Below are 16,232 nucleotides of genomic sequence, written 5' to 3' on the forward strand. Positions count from 1 at the left end.
GTGTTACCAAGTCAATAAAAACCAATATACCAGTAGATCAGGTCACGATGAACAGTTTACTACTTAAAATATTACAGTAATATGACTTGCAGACATTATCTCCCCCTTTCCTTTGTCTCAATAAATCAAAAGAAGAGAATGGTGGTAACAGCAACTGTTAAAACAGTTAACTTGTTCCTCTTCATGTGGGATCCCGATAGCTTTCTTGGATCTACAGGACCAGGGATGAAGGCAGAAGGGGGATTTTTAAAGAAGAGACAGCAGCTTTACATTTTTGAGATTGCAGGGTGAGAAGGAATTTCACTGTCAGCACATCGGATAGTGAGAACCTCTCTGCCCCTCTCACTCAGACATGTTATGCATTCCATAGTAGAGAACTGATAATGCCTACGAAATCTATAGCCTACAGTATGTCATCCATTTTGAGGGTGCACAGCTGGAGTAATTTACGTTTTAGCTAATTTCAGTAAAACAAAGATTTTAATTCCAAAATTACATGAACTATTATCCTTGCATTAATATGGACTCAATTCAACTTATTGAGTGAGTTGTTGATGACAATTTAGTATTTTAGCTAATTTTAAGAGTGTCATAGCAAAGGGTCTGAATACTTATGTACATGAGTTATTTCTGTATTTCAATTTTAATAAAGTGACTTAAATTTCTTTTAATTTAATTCATTTTAAATTGAGTCGATAACACAACAAAATGTGGAAAAAGTGAAGTGGTCTGAATACATTCCGAAGGCACTATGTGCTTCTGCAGGGGGCTATACACTCTGTGTGACTGTCATGCAAGAGAATCCTGCACCACAATCAGTGCTACCAAGAGAGCTTCTGAAATCCAGACTGGTAGTTGACGCTGTTTAATTAAAAGAGGAGACAAAATTGGCTCTGTGTCTGTTTGCAAGTAATTTTGGGGGATATAGGGGTGAGGGAAATTCCACCCTATTTCAACTATGCTTTCTATCTTTGCTTTTTGTTGTGCATGCTTTCATTTATTCCCATCCCCCTCTAATCATTAACCACTGTGTTTACCCACACAGGTCCACAAACACAGTTGTAATTTGTCTTCAGTTGTAGTTTTTTTCCAATATGTTTGCCCTGGTTGATTACATCCTCTCGCTTGTCTCGCGGAGGTCAGAGGTCCTGACCTCCTGTTGACCCCTCCTAGTCACGGCAGGGGTCGTGCTACAGAAGTAGCCTTCAATGTATGCACTGTTAAGGATCACTGACAACTGTGGCTGTAGCCGAGCTATAAGTAATATGTTGCCACCCTATCTTCTCTTCTCTGTGTGTGTGGGTGTGTGTGTGTGTGTGTGTGTGTGTGTGTGTGCGTGTGCGTGCACACATGCATGTGTGTGCACACGTGTATGTGTGTGTGTGTGTGTGTGTGTGTGTGTGTGTGTGTGTGTGTGTGTGTGTGTGTGTGTGTGTGTTAGTATATGTGCATGTGTGTTAGTATATGTGCATGACTCTCCCTGAAGCTCTACTTTCCCTAGGCTCAGCCATTCTTTCTCCAGCTGACCATTCAGCTGTCACAAACACTTGTCTACTTGCTAACTGTTGTCATAGCATATAACACCACACACAACTCCTCAAGCAGTAATGGTTTTCATACACATACTCAGACCCATGATGCAATGTGCTGTAGGACATTTTGAAATCAACACAATCTGATTTAGGTCAAGAAAGGAATGAACTAGGGGGGTAACCTTGGGCTTGGCATGGTGTGAGGGTGTGTCTGTGTGTTTGTTATGTGTGACACTGACACTGGGGTGTGGGACATGCAGGCAATGGTGTGTGAGAACCCTGACATTCCACCAACACTATCCTGAATTAGACTGCAATGTTGTCCAGTTGGGTTTCCATTTATGATAGAGCAACAGTTTTTAAGACACACACCCAAGCTTGTTTACACACCCACCATGGCCTCTCACTCAAAGGTCATCCTCAAACAAAAAAAAACATGCTGCTCTGCTGTTTGGAAAAAAAATTCAAATGGTTGTTGGGATTATGTAGTTTGAAATTAAAAACACATCATTTGCATTGTCAGAAATTACTATTTGGTTTAGATTTGCAATTCTGTTATTAGGCATAAGATGTGGTTAAGGTATTTTTTTCCCTAAGCATCAGAATATATGAAAATTCATATTCTTATTGGATTTTTCATCCTGGAAAGGTATAGATTTTGTATTTTAACAAGTTTTGGTGTTATATGACATTAAAACAAAAAGACAAGTCAAATTTCTCTGCAGAATTAGCCAAGTCAAAAGAATAAACATGGATTTTGTACATGTATTTGTAATTGTGTATCCCCTGCACTGTCTGCTTATTGTTTTGAATGCAGGGTCATTCTTTCAGTGTTTACCCACATTATTTACTACGCTCCAATGATAAAACAATGCCCCCCATCGCCACCTCCCTGGTCTGCCTTGAGCGAGCCCACATTGGACACACAGTCCATTGTCCTGTGAAAGGCATTCTACTCTCAAAATTTGTGCTGTGATCACATGGCCATATTCAGCCAGAGAGCTGGTTGTGATTGGGTTTGGGCTGCCAGTTTGGGCTGGTTGGATCTAGACTGAAATGTGACTCAGCAAGGGAAAAGCATCCTGTTTGAGAGTGCAACTTTATTGTTACATTTTCAGGTCATGAAGATTGTTTAGCAAATGATACCCTTGCAGCTGCATGACATGTCAAGATTATGTCCAATCTATGTTTTTCGGAATAGTAACAAGAGACATCAAATGATAGTGTGGACTCACAAGCACATTTGTCTCCTTCGATCGAGGAGTCTTGGTTGTCAATATGGTATGTGTAGGTGTATCTCTGTGATAACATGTTAAATCACAGCCTTCCAGGGTTGATTGTTTAAACACCTTGTCACACAGATGGTGTAATCCCTAATATCTGTGCGTCGATTGTGAAAACAAAAATGAAATCTCTCAATAAACAGGAATGGGGATGTGCGTCCTTTGACCGCTCCTGTTGTCCCCCACCCCATCCTCCTCCCCTGCAATCGATCCATCATCCCTTGTCCCAAAGCAAACAGCTCACATCCGCTCATGTTTGAAAACCCAAGTGTTGTCTGTCCTTACTTCCTACCTATCCATCACACCATCCATTATGCTCCTATTAAGACATCCATCAAACGTCACACACATTCAATTGCGCAATCCATCACGCTCTCCACTCGTCCCGCCATGGCTGATGATAATCGTCACCGCACAATGCCTAAAGATGTGTTTCTCTTACGCCCCTGTCGCACCCAACTCAAAACGGCTGAATTTATATGGAAGCCAATGGAAGTTTGTTTCTCCTCTCTTCCCCAGGCCATGACCGAGGCCAGGGGTCAGGGAGGTGGGCTTGGTTGCCATGGAGGCTTCCCCCAGTGTGGTAAAGCCACTGGTGCTCATTGGACTGTGGACAAACAGCAGATCTCAGCCAATCAGACAACAGGGATGTGAGGAATGACAGGATGTATGGAACACACACACAAACACTGGCATTCAAACCCATCATGAAGTTAAAGAGTGACCAAGCCACCTTTTGTTATTTTGATTTTGATCACTTTCACCATGGTCGTTCATTCACATTGTATTTTATCAGCCACAGTGATGCTAATATATATGAGAAAAAGGTATAACGGGGAAAAGAGGAAGAGAGAGGAGGGGAGTAGAGAGGAGAGCAGGGAAGATTGAGTTGGCAAGTGGGACTGAGTGGGCTCCATATATGAAACCAGAGACCTCTCTACACACCCAAAACTCACAGAGCCTGGACTTCATTACGCACATAGTATCATTGGAGGTTCATGGCCAGGCTGCTTGATGAAATCCCAGGCATCTGTAGACTCTGTAACTCTATCACAGAGTATAGCTGGGATGATCGGCTAGGAACCAGACATCACACAGTTCATCTCTTCCCAACAGTCCACCAATCATGAAGCTATGATGACATCATGAGAAAGTTGTCGCCCTGTTGACAGGGCCTACCGTTGTCATGGTACTGTCTAAAATGGCACCGCCGATCCCAGTAAATGAAGGAAGGGTCTTGGGGAGGGGAGGTGGAAGCTAGGGGAGGAGTGGGGGGGGTGAGTAAATAAAAGTGCCATTTGCAGTGTGTTTGTCTGACATCTTCCTCTTGTTGGAGCCAAACACAGCTCTATTATTAGGCTGCTGAGGATATGGAGCCTCCAATAGCAGAGTGTAGACGGACCTCCCCCCTTCCTCCGTCGGTGTGTTTGCTGAGCAGACTACCTTCCCCCACTTGCCCTTTGGGAGCCGTGTGAGCAGACAGCAGCCTCACTATTCACTGATATTTCAAGTGAAAAAAGACACACAAAAAAGAAAACTATATAAAGGGCCAACAATGTTTGACCACAAGACCAAATCACTATTCACAAACAGGGACCATTAATCATAATAAGGAAGCCATGGCAGTGGGCTGAACTGCAGTGGATGGAGATAGTAGTCATAAGCCATAAGTCAAAGTAACATAGAGATGTCAAAAGACTGAGGAAACCGTTGTTGAAAGGGATAATATAGCATAACAGCTTTGACATGTTTTCCATTCCCATTAAGTGCTACGGCTCAAGCAAATGTGCATGTCACCTTTTAAAGTCCTTCGGTTCAATGAAACTCTGGCCATTGCAGTGTTTTGACTCACCGCAATCCCAATGGTACCTGTCAGCCAAAAACCAAGTAATCCAGATCTTATGCCGTCTGATTTTGGGAGATCAAGAGGGGCCTCACTACCTCAAGCACACCGCCCCATTCCAAAGTTTAGACGCATACAATCCCCCAATCCCTTTGATACCTGATCTTTGGACAGGCAGGCCCATGCCATGGCCCCAACAACACTTTCTGTTGGAGACACCCAACACCCCGGTTCTTAATCCTGCTGTACCTCTGTGACCCTACAGTGGAGGGTGAGGCGGGGTGAAGGAGGCGGCTACAAGGCATTTCATCACTGTAGGCTCATGGCCCCCGGGGGATTAGAGTGCATTCTGGGAGGCGCCTTGGCTCTCCGACTCTCAGTGACTCCTTCCACCACTTCATCCTGTTGATATGCTCATCGGTATCTGATGACCACAATATTGAACTTCTATATCCAATGAAATGGACAAAAATAGCACAAGAAAATATAGTTCCATTCCAAACCAAGGGGTTAGTGGTAGACAAAAGGATATGTTACAGGGACTGTTTTGTAAGTTTATAGAGTGATGGAATTCTGCGTTTCAAAAAATAGGTGTCTGGTGTCATATTGCTTTACTGCTTGCCAAGCAGTGATGTGTCAATAGCTTTTGTTATAGAACCACTGGTCAATGGTCAATTTGGCACTGTTTACCTTGGTGAAATACATTGATACAGTACTGCATGTGTCTTTTGTTTTGTTTTGTTTTGACAGAAAATGTGTAGCTGCTTTGGTCTATGTGGGTGTGAGTTTAAATGTGAGTGACATTTTGAGGTTTGAATGTTAAAATAGTGGCCGACTGCGTTTATGGCAGAGGTGAAGCATTGTTGTGTCAGAAAGCAAGGTCCCACTGTGCAGCTGCAGGCCATGATGTTGTGGCTCGGTGTGTGGGTGGCGGCTATCTCTCTGCTGGGGCGTTGTGTTTGTGTGTGCTGTAGGCAGGGCCACGTGCACACACCACAGAATCCCCATTGATTCCCCTAAATCAAGGCCCCTTAATGAAGGCCGGGGGGATGGGGGAAGCTGTGCACGCCTGTGTGAAGTCAACACATTCTCCACATTCCTCTGTTTCCCAAAGAGGCAGAAATGTCACCACTACACTGGGCTCACTAGTCTCTCTGTTGAAGACTCCTCTCTCCTCTCTCCGGGGGACCTCATGCTCTTTCGCTCCGTTGCCCTTCTGACTGCCAAGTGACTGTGCAATTTGCTGCCACTGCACTTTTCAACAGTGCTTGTTTTTCTTTTTTTTGTTCTGCCCACGCGATGGCCATGCCCTGACTTCTGGCTGAAGTAGACTGGCAGCAGTAGAGAAAGAGAGAGAGAAAGAGACAGCACACGTATTTATCTGTGGTTGGAGATCGTGATTATCATGCTCTGTATGAGCAGTGAAGTCGTGCTCCAGTGAGTAAGCTCACTTATTCCACACAGGCCTTATTGATCAAAGCGGATAGTAAAACGATTGACTCATGCTTCAGCCAAATCTTTATGTATGACAATAAAGTAGGAAGAAAGGTTTACGACGTAATGCAGATGCGGTAAAAAGTTCTAATGAATCCAACTTTGACTCTGCAGACAAAGAGATACTTTGTGAGTATCTCTACCCAGTAAGCTATAGAGAACTCAATTGAGTGTTAGCGATGTCTATTTTAGTTTACTTGCATGGAGAACAATTATCTTTAGCATCCATAATGTTAGAATAACACACTGAGGTGAAAAAGGGAAGTTCCATCACTTTCAATAAGCCCTATAAACCTCCGAGGACGAAAGACGTCTGTCACAAGCAGCTGCTCTATTGCCACGCTGTGACACCAGAGCAAGGTGGGACGGGAGGGCTGACAAATTCGACAGCTGGGCAGATGAAGACAGTGTCAACGGCCAACCGCCCGCCTGCCTTCGCTTCCTCCGCTCCCCTTTCTCTCCTCTCAGAGAGAGAAGGAGAGAGAGAGAAGGTTCACAGCACGGCACCGTTACCATAGAAACTCTGTTTGCATTTCCCAGTGAGCGATTCCGGGGCTGCTGGCTTTCAGCTGGAATTCAGACATTCAATTGAGCTCACAGGGCTGTCTGGAATAGCAATTGTCTATTTGGACCGACTTATTGAAAGACATTCTAGGTACATTTCCGTCTGAAGTGAAAAGGGAGACAAAGAGACTTTAGCTTTGCACTGGATGTTATCTTAGCAGACAGAACGTTCAGGCAAGAAGCATCATCTGTTGTGACACACACTCCACAAAATATCTTTGACTTTCTTGTTCTATGAAAGAAAACAAAAACCTTAATTTCAGGGGGAGCACCAGTGGAATTCTGCACACCAATCAAAACGATGACTGTGGTTTCATAGTGCCGTCTCCTGTCCGGTGCCCAGCCACAGTCACAGTGCTGTATTCAGTGCAGTCCCCTGTCTTCACTCTTCTCATACCAGGCTAGGCTGAAACAAAGAGGCCTTTCACATTGACCTTGACACACCGCCACCCCGAACACCACAGGAACCAGGGCAGAGGAATCCACCCAACTCTAATTCCAACAAGTGATATCAATCTCCCCTCTCCCAGTCAGAGTCTGAGGTGAACATTGGAGAGGGGTAAAATACTTCATATGGGGGGCTTCTGTTCAAACCCTTGTCAATGGAAAAATAACCAGGTAGCATTATTTAGTCGTATGTGATCACTGCCTACTATTTTGCTCTGGTATATCTGTGTGCTCATACAAAGACTAAAAACTCTAAACCCTGTGAGCTATCTATGCTGGTGTAGGGCTTTCTTTGCTGGTGTAGTCCAAGGTACAGTCGTTTGAGTAAATCTATTCAATTCACACAATGACACACAACATTAACACTCTGTTCCAAGGAATAAAAGTTTTAATCACTGGAGAAAAAAAAAAAAGAAAAAAAAAGAACTTTAACAATTACACAGCCTGCAGACATAATACAGGCTGTAATTGCACATCTACATTTTCTGAAAAACAAAATAACAATAAAAAGCAGGCTTTAATTTTATACATTTCTGTCATAAGAAACAACTTCAAAACTGTACATCAAGCTTTTTACAAAGCACTTGGAGCTTCCATTTTACAATGTTCTTTCACATTTTATACACATTAACCAAACAGGGTCTGCTACATTAGAACCTCGCATCCCATGGTAGAGTTCTTTCTCTTGGAATGGCCGTCTTAAGACATTCCACAGTGGGTCAACGTCGGCTTTGAGACTAGAGTCCAACCACAATTCATTCTGCTTGGCAACATTCATGAGCTCCAGCCTCTGTCTCACAGAGCTATAAGACAGCAGGAGAGGGGGTCAGTCTGTCCATCTGTCTGTAAGTTCCACTGCCCACCTCTCTCTCTCCTCAGTAAGTGTCAGCACTTGGTTCAGGGACTCCTCTATACCCAGGACGTCCAGGTAAGCTCACTCAGTCTGTGTCCACATGACAAGGGTTGGTCCCTTGCTGCTGTGCCTCATGGTACAGTCTAAGGAAATCCTTGTACCGCGGGGCACAGCCCATCCAGGCCTCCCCGAACCTCACGGTCCCTGTGAAGAGGAACTCGCCGTCCCCGGGCCTCACCCCACACTGGAGGGGCATCTTCACCTGGCCAGCCCAGCGCCTCACCCTCACACCCCCCGACACAAACACCTGGGTCTTCTGTCTGTACAGACGACTAATCGCCACGGTGACGGACGACTGCTCCTCCTCTTGCTCCACCCCCTGGATGTTGCCCCGCGCCACTGCAGACAAGAGAGGAAGAGGAGATTTTTAGACTGATGGTGTACTTCGATAAAATAGTGCGTTACTACATTGACCATGGAGAGAAAGCGTAAGGAAAGTGCATGTTTATTCTGGATTCTCTAAGGGAGAAACCATTCGATGGAACTGAACTCACCAAAGTCGCTGGTGCAGACCGCTAGGAGCACCTCGGCATCACTGCAAGGCTTGCAGGGAGCTGTGAGAAGGAAAAGGGAGAGAGAGAGAGAGGGATGAGCTTTTACAGTATTACAAAATCACGCTGTCCAGTTCTACAACTTTCCTGTTTTAACTTCTAACTACCTCAAACACAAAACACACCCATAGGCAGCCAGGGGTCGAGGGCACGTGTGCTTCACACATACACACAGGACCTGGGCTGAGGTCATTCATTTGGCTCCCCCAGGAGGTTATTTATTTACCCGGAAAGGCAGAACGGGAGTCGGCTGTCATGGACTCTGGCTTTTACACCAAACAGAGCAGGGCCTGCCCATGATAAAGGGGCTACTCACTTCTCATTAAACTGGCCTGCTCGGAGAGGGGATGGGATGGGTCGCGGGGCTGCCCCTAGGGGTACCCCTCAGAGTCAGTCCTGCTAGAACAGGAACCCGCGCCCCCAACTCCCCATCCCCCAAAAAACACCCCAACACCGCAGAGCAAATGAGAACCAGATGAGCAGGATGAAGGTAGGCAAAGCTGCTACATCTGACATGAACATTGTGAGCCTCTACACTACAAGGCCCACTGGGACCAGTGGCATCAGCAACACAGCCCGAAAGAGAGGTCATATGACTCATGTTTGCAATGTGACCCCCCAAGTTCACAGGTCTAATCATAGATAACCTTACAAAACAATACAGGAGATCCAAATTCTATCACCTCCTGAACATCTAGGCCTAAAGGAACTCCATTAAGTCAAATTTCTACTTCATTGATGGTCCCTGAGAGGGCACTCTTTCATTCCTTTAGGGCGAGAAAGCAGCTTAAAAGTCCAAAAGTGACATTATCCAAAGTAGCCACTAACTCCAGCCCCAGGCCAGGCTTCACCTTAGATTGATCATACTCCAGCAGGTCTCCCCCTGTCCTCCAAGAGCACCAAACTCTTTTATGACAGGGGGGGAAAGGGCTCTAAAAGAGACCAGTCAAGTCTATGATTAGTTGACTCAGGTGGCCCTGTGGCTGGGCCCACAGAGAAAGACTTTATTAGTCCTGGTGTGGTTTGCTTTTACTGCAGAGTAGCCCACAGGGGCAAGTATGGAGGGTCCAGGGAGGGGGAGGGAGAGGGCTTCAGGGGAGGGGTGCCTAGTCAGCAGTGGGCTGAGGGTGGAGTGGTGGCCGGTAATCCCCAGCCCATGAAGCAGCCTGCTCTAGTGTGTTAGTCCAGGTGGACTGTACCACTGACAGGGCTGATTTACAAATCATTTTGAAAAAAGTAAAAGTTGTAAAAAAAATCAAATGAAAATAATAATAAAATATTTTTTATAATTAAAAAGTAAAAAGTCACAGGTGTAAACATTCAAATTAGATATATTCTGATTCAGGATTTCAGATGGAGAGCGTACAGGTATCTGTGCACAACCAGTTGAAACCTGTGTCAAACTGATTGTAAGAAGCTTATCGGTACAGAAGAGACCCTTGTGCCTCTGCCATGCTTGGGGCAGGGCTTGGCAGCTTATTTTTAGCCTGGTTGTCTGAAGTCGAAGGTGCGGGGGGTGAGGAGGGCAAGTCATAGGTCAGCTGGTGTTGCAACACAAGGCGCTGCCGCACTAGCAACAGGGTCAGGGGGGTCGCACAGCCACGGGCTCATGGGCTTAGGAACAGCTGGAGAGCTGGGAGACTTCAGAGTGGCCGACCTCGCCCAGAGCAGAGATCATGGCCTTTGAAGAGAGCCTGGCCTGCCACCACAGCACCAAAGACGGATTGCTAACTGCTGCCGACTCCGAGCGAGCACAGGCCCAAACCCAGAGAGTTGTTTTTTCCAGAGAGTTGCTCTCCTCTCGGCTCACATGTCAGACATGAAACAGAACCACAGGAATGGGTTGGCAGCTCTTCCCGTCCCAAACGCACGCTGCAGAGCCCCGATCAGAACCACTTCACAGAGAGGGATGGGAGGAGGGATGGGTAGAGTGGTAGAGAAGGGAGTGGGTGGAGGGGAGATAGTGTCCCTGCAACATCTGGTCCCCAATGCATTCCACCCTAATGGAGCACGACTCAATAATACCACTCCGCTTAGAAGATGACCACTTCAGACGACAGGAAAGACAGATGAAGGGCAGAGGAATGAAAGAGAAGAGACAGTAATGACAAATAGAAAGGAAGAGAAATAGGAAAGAGTTAGCTGGAGAGAGAAAGAGAGAGAGAGAGGAATATAAAACGTCCTCCCAACATCTGGTCTGAGATACATTCCACCCTGATGGAGAGCAACTCAATCCCAGCACAGCGGGTCAGAGAGAACGGGAAAGAAGGGGAAAAACAGAGAGAAAGAAAGAAAAAACAGAGCTGAGCTCTCACATCACCCTATCTAGGCCCTGCCGCCGATGACATGAGACTCACGTCTCTCTAAGTCCTCCCGGTCGCAGTCAGCCACATCAAAACAAAATAAATCATCATCATCATTATCATTATACCATGGAAGCCCAGAATGCAGGAAACTGATAGGTTCAAAACAACCCAGAGCCCATTCTACATTAGGGCCTCCCAGTTTACCAGTCTCTCTCTCTTGTGCTAGGTAAACTAAAAACTGGTCAAAACAGATGAGGTCCATATCGCCCATACTTTGGTTTGTGTGGAAAAAAGCACAATTTCGGCACATTTGCACAGCTTGAAGCCATGCAGGTTTGGCAGGTAGAGTGTGAAAATAGAGGACTGTTTTTAAAGGGAGGCCCTCTGTTTGACTGTGCCCCTCCGAACACAATCCAACACGCAAGTCAGCGATCAGATTCCCAAGTCAATTCATGGTTCCATCGTACACCAATCAATAACACCAACTTATCTAACACAAACTAACTGAAATATTAACATCCTATCCCCCCAAAAAAAGTTTGGGAATAGGAACAAAGAGATGAGATTTCTGATTTCACAGTTTGGCTTTAGAACTGGTATGTGTAATGTCTTTTTACGAAAACAAAATGACTTTCTTCAGTGGGGAGGGAAATAAACCAAAGCTTCATGATAAAACAAGAGATTTTCTCATAAAAAAGGGCCAACAAAAGAAAGGCTTTTTACAAAAACAATTAAACTTTCTTCAGTGGTGAGAGAAATAAACCAAAGCTTCAATATAAAAAATTAACAGGAGTAGAATGGTTTTCCCCTTCCACCAGCAGATGGCTGTATTTAGTGCAGTGCAATGGACACTGAGACAAAGAGACAAAGGAAACTTTCATAGAGGCAATCAATCAAAACGTTGTCAGCGTAAAGCCCAATTTGCATTCATTAATAAAAACCCATTGGTCTACAACATCCTGATAACAAAATCATGTGGAGTAACCTAATTACATAAGATCATCCCTACAGGAGAGTTTCTTACCAGAGAGTGAGTGTGAGTCTGCTCCCAGCCTGTCGTTGACCAGCTCATACTGGAACGAGGTGATCTTGCGACTGATGTCCCTGTGGGGAATGGCCTCAATGAAGAGCGCTCCTTCCTGGATGCTGAAGCAGTGCACCTTGCCCTGGACCTGGTCCTGCTCACGGAGCAACAGCCGCAGCTTGCCCGCCCGGTCCAGGTAGATGTTGGCTCCACTGGAGTCCCTGGAGGGCTTGATGCAGACGGAGAGGCGGGCTGCAGCTGGGGACACCATGTTGGGCCGCAGGTTGACGATGATGGCGCCGGTGGGGTAGAGCCACTCCAGGGAACCCTGTGAGCAGCGCAGGTACACCTGCTCCACGTCCTTGTCATGGCCCTCATGGGTTAGCCCACTGGAGAGGATCACAACAGAGAGGAAGACAATGGTCAGTGGAGGGCAATAGGCCAGTCTGTCATAAAGCAGCCCATTGTACTATGGTCAGACATAAATCTAAAGAAAACCTTTGGAATCTAAAATTTGGTCTGTTGAACCACTAGCCAACAATCGAAGACTGTGTAGCCATTAATTCATATGCTGAGTGAGTTTATTCAGTGGTCAATCAGCACAAGACCGTAGAAAATAATGGAAAAAGTTAGGCTCCTTTTAGACACATTTTCAAAATACAGCATCAAAGGAAGCTCAGAGCTTAGAAATGATTGAAGTGATGGTCAGCTTGCACCTGAGCTGACTCCAGTCTCTGTTCCAAGCCAAGGAGAAGCCCTCTGGTTGATTGTGTAAGTATATTAAGAGCACATTCCTCCCAAAGTGTTAAGGCCCGGCGGCGCGCGAGGCCGGCTGCATGACCAGTCACGAGCCGGCACGGCTAAACTGACCTCAGCCCCAAAACACACTCCTTATAGCACTTTGTTCCCTCAGCGCCTTGGCAAAACACACTACTGGCAGGCTGCCTTTGGGAAGAGTTTGGAAACAGAAGTGGATGAATGGAGGGACACAGAGGCTTCTGCACAGACAACGGCAGAAACAGTAGCCAGGCCTGCTGCATGCAAGTGCAAATGCAGGTCACGCACCGAACCTCCCCTTGCTTTCAACCCACCAAAGAGACTGGAAGAGACTTGTCTGGGCAGCACTCTGGACTCTGGCGCCAGCATGACCAAATGACTCCATACAGAATTTAATGCCTGGTCAGGCAGGGGGTTCTAGACTCAGAGGCTGCCATAGTCAGTAAACCATCAGCATTCTACTACCATGTGGATGCCAAGCCAGTGGTTGGATTTTCCTGGTAGAAACACCCAACCTAAATCTGACAGTTTTTGAAAATAAGATGCTGAAATTCAAATGTGCCTGAGATCTAAGGGTACTTAAGGCACATGCTGGGCATATGCACAAAGCCCCGTAACCAGTATGTAATCGGCACGCCTTTAATTAAGTATTTTTTTAACTCCATCATCTCTGCATGCAATTATAAGAGATTAGCCAAGAGTCTATCTAATGAGCACCAGATCACTGGTTTAGGCTCAAAGTACTGCATATTACCCCCTTCTGGCTTAGAGGGTGAAAGACATGACCACTCTTTATAGCAGTTCACCCAATTGCGAAATACATACTGACTGAAATAGATGTTTGATATTTGAAATAGATGTGTATAATTTTTTTTTAAAAAGTTACTCTTACACTTTCATCAGGAGCTTCACCATGAGGAGTAACTCAAATCTTTAATTGTATTACAGCTGTTCGTAAAGCGAAAAGAGGACCCTTTCTCCCTGTGAAATGTATCTTACCAACTTAGATCAATAAGAAAAAAAGTCACAAAAAGTTGATAAGAAGGCAAGTGGAAAACGGAAGTGTGTGAATGCAGTAAAGATAGACTGAGTAGGGGTAAAAAATCTCTCACAAAAGCTGAGAAACAGTGTTCTGAAATATTGCAGCAATCTGTCTAGCCTACTTGTTTCATTGCCATCTATTGCCATTGTCGTATACATGCTCATGTGTGAAAAGTAACTACGAAGTAATCAATTCCAAAGCCTACATCAATCTATTTGTAATACCATTTTGGTCCATTCAATAACTCTATTCAATACAAGGTATCCACGGACTATGTATGAATTTGTATGTAATATCGACATATATATTTCCTTGTAACACATTGTTATATTATGAAATAAAAACATAAAATAAAAAAAATGTTTAAAAAAAGAAAGAAGGAAAAAAATACGGATTTCGTAGGCAAAATCTCTTCACTATCATCAATGGAGCCCTTGAAAGAGGCAGGCAGGCGGCACTTCACTGACCAGATAATTCAGTCCCAGAGGGAAAGACACAGTTTACATTTTTAAATCAGTTCAAACATAGTAACAAACATCTCACCTGCCCCTCCAACTACACTGATCGCTTGAGTACTGGGAGAGCGCTATCCGACACAGGAGGAGAACAGATAGCAAGTACGCCAAGATCGGTGTGAGCATGTTTATCATACCGCAAATTGCTCCAAGCTCAAGACTTTCTTTTTTTCTTCTTAATTAAAACAACAACAAAGTCCACGGTAAGTCCAACTACATTGTGTCTCCATGTGTCCACCTGGTCGCTTGTGATACAGATCGTTTTTGTCTTTCCATGAGTTCTACAGGACAGCGGACGCGCTGCTTCAGACCATATCGGAGTGTGGACTGCAGTCGTTCTCTATGAGTTGAGTTCCTTCACTGGAAGTTCAGCAGTGACTAATTTCTCTGCTCTGATTCCCCTCCACGTCACACCCTTCTGCTTGTCACGCTTGCGCACTGTCTTCAGGGGAGGACAGCTTTCCTCGAGGTATATTTTCACAATAACAAACTCATACTTCAGGTCTGTGTGTTTGTGCCAAATCATGTTCAATTATATGATGTAGAAACTACATTAAATTACTATATAGCCATATGTATAGAAACAGTTTGAGGCTGATGAATAAGATGTTTTATTTAATTATTGATTTGCTTATGACAAAAATGGAGGCCAACTCATTTGAATTGTTGATATTTCATTGCTGAATATCTTTTAAATAACTTACTGTGATGACAATATAAGTGACATCCACTGCAGGCCAGGGATGGTCCATTACATTGACCCGTTACATGACCTAGTCGTAACCTACTGTTAGGCTTGGGTGACATTTTGTCTTGATAGAGGATATTATTGTGTTTTTCCACTGCAGTGTGTGTGACAAAAAATAAACCAGTTAAACAGGGGACATTTTGAGACTGTTACTTTTCCTCTCTGATTTCTTGCAATTGGTTGTGTGTGTGTGTGTGTGTGTGTGTGTGTGTGTGTGTGTGTGTGTGTGTTGGTATTTGTCTGTAGGCTTGCTGTCTGGGCGCAGTTACAAAGCTCTCCATGTTGTAATGGGACCAGGATGCATGTCAGGACATGCTCTCTGCAAATCAATCTCAATGACACCTGCAGTTACAACTACACCTGTATGTGTTTCTCAACAAATGGGTGTGTGAAACAAAGAAAAAAGAGGGGATAATGGTCTGTAATCAAAATCTACATTATTACCTTATCAGAATAAAATCTATCAACAGCCTACATTCCAAATAGCTGTACATCCAATCCAACACAATTTGAGTGAGGGAGTTTATTCCAGGTCCATCTGCTCTGTGTGCATGTTCCATTGCTTTCCTAACAGACCTTCCTCCCTACTCTTTTCCAGCGAGATCATTTGTCCTCTTCTTGTTATTCCAGTTGCTTTATCACTAGGTCCCTGTGTTTGTTATCTTCCCTCTCACTGCAGCTTAAAGGAAAGCAGGTTTTCCTCTCAACCTCCACCTGTCATACATTTCAAAGAAGGAGGGGGGAGATGGGGGGAAAGAGGGAAAAACAAAACAATGAAGGATAGCTAGAGAAAAAAACAGTATCTGTTGTTGGTTGTCGACTGAAACTTGGCAGAGCAGCACAGACATTCAATTGAGTAGTTGAGTAGTGATGAGGTATACATGAGAGAGTAGACATGTTTGGTAAATATGGTGAATGTAGCTGGGACAGAGGAGGAATAGAATGGAGTTCAAACTCAGAGAGGTGGTGAGGGGAGGGGGTTGAGGAGTGCGGGGATAGGGGAGAGGGGGTGCTGGAGTGAGGGGAGAGTTTAGTTTGGGGGAGGGTAGAGAGTGGAGAGGTTTTTTTTGTGGCTGTTGTCCTAGTCTCTTGCTGAGAGTGACTCACTGTGCCCACAACCAACCCCCAGGTGAAAAAGCAGTCATAAAGTGGATTGTGCTGTTGGCAGGATGTGAGTGTGTGTGTGAGTGTGA

At 44.9% G+C, this 16,232-nt stretch overlaps 1 protein-coding gene across 1 annotated transcript; it reads right to left on the reverse strand.

Moving 5' to 3' along the window:
* Positions 1-7,539: 7,539 nt before the first annotated feature.
* Positions 7,540-14,651, reverse strand: metrnla (meteorin like, glial cell differentiation regulator a). Its single transcript, XM_083677247.1, has 4 exons — positions 14,320-14,651; positions 11,958-12,346; positions 8,571-8,630; positions 7,540-8,415 (listed from the first exon to the last, which is right to left on the reverse strand). Exons 1-4 carry the CDS (start codon positions 14,424-14,426, stop codon positions 8,102-8,104), a joined length of 870 nt encoding a protein of 289 aa, XP_083533373.1. The 5' UTR covers positions 14,427-14,651; the 3' UTR covers positions 7,540-8,101.
* Positions 14,652-16,232: the final 1,581 nt, after the last annotated feature.

Source organism: Argentina silus, assembly GCF_951799395.1.
Source record: "Argentina silus genome assembly, chromosome: 9".
NCBI classification, from domain to species: domain Eukaryota; kingdom Metazoa; phylum Chordata; class Actinopteri; order Argentiniformes; family Argentinidae; genus Argentina; species Argentina silus.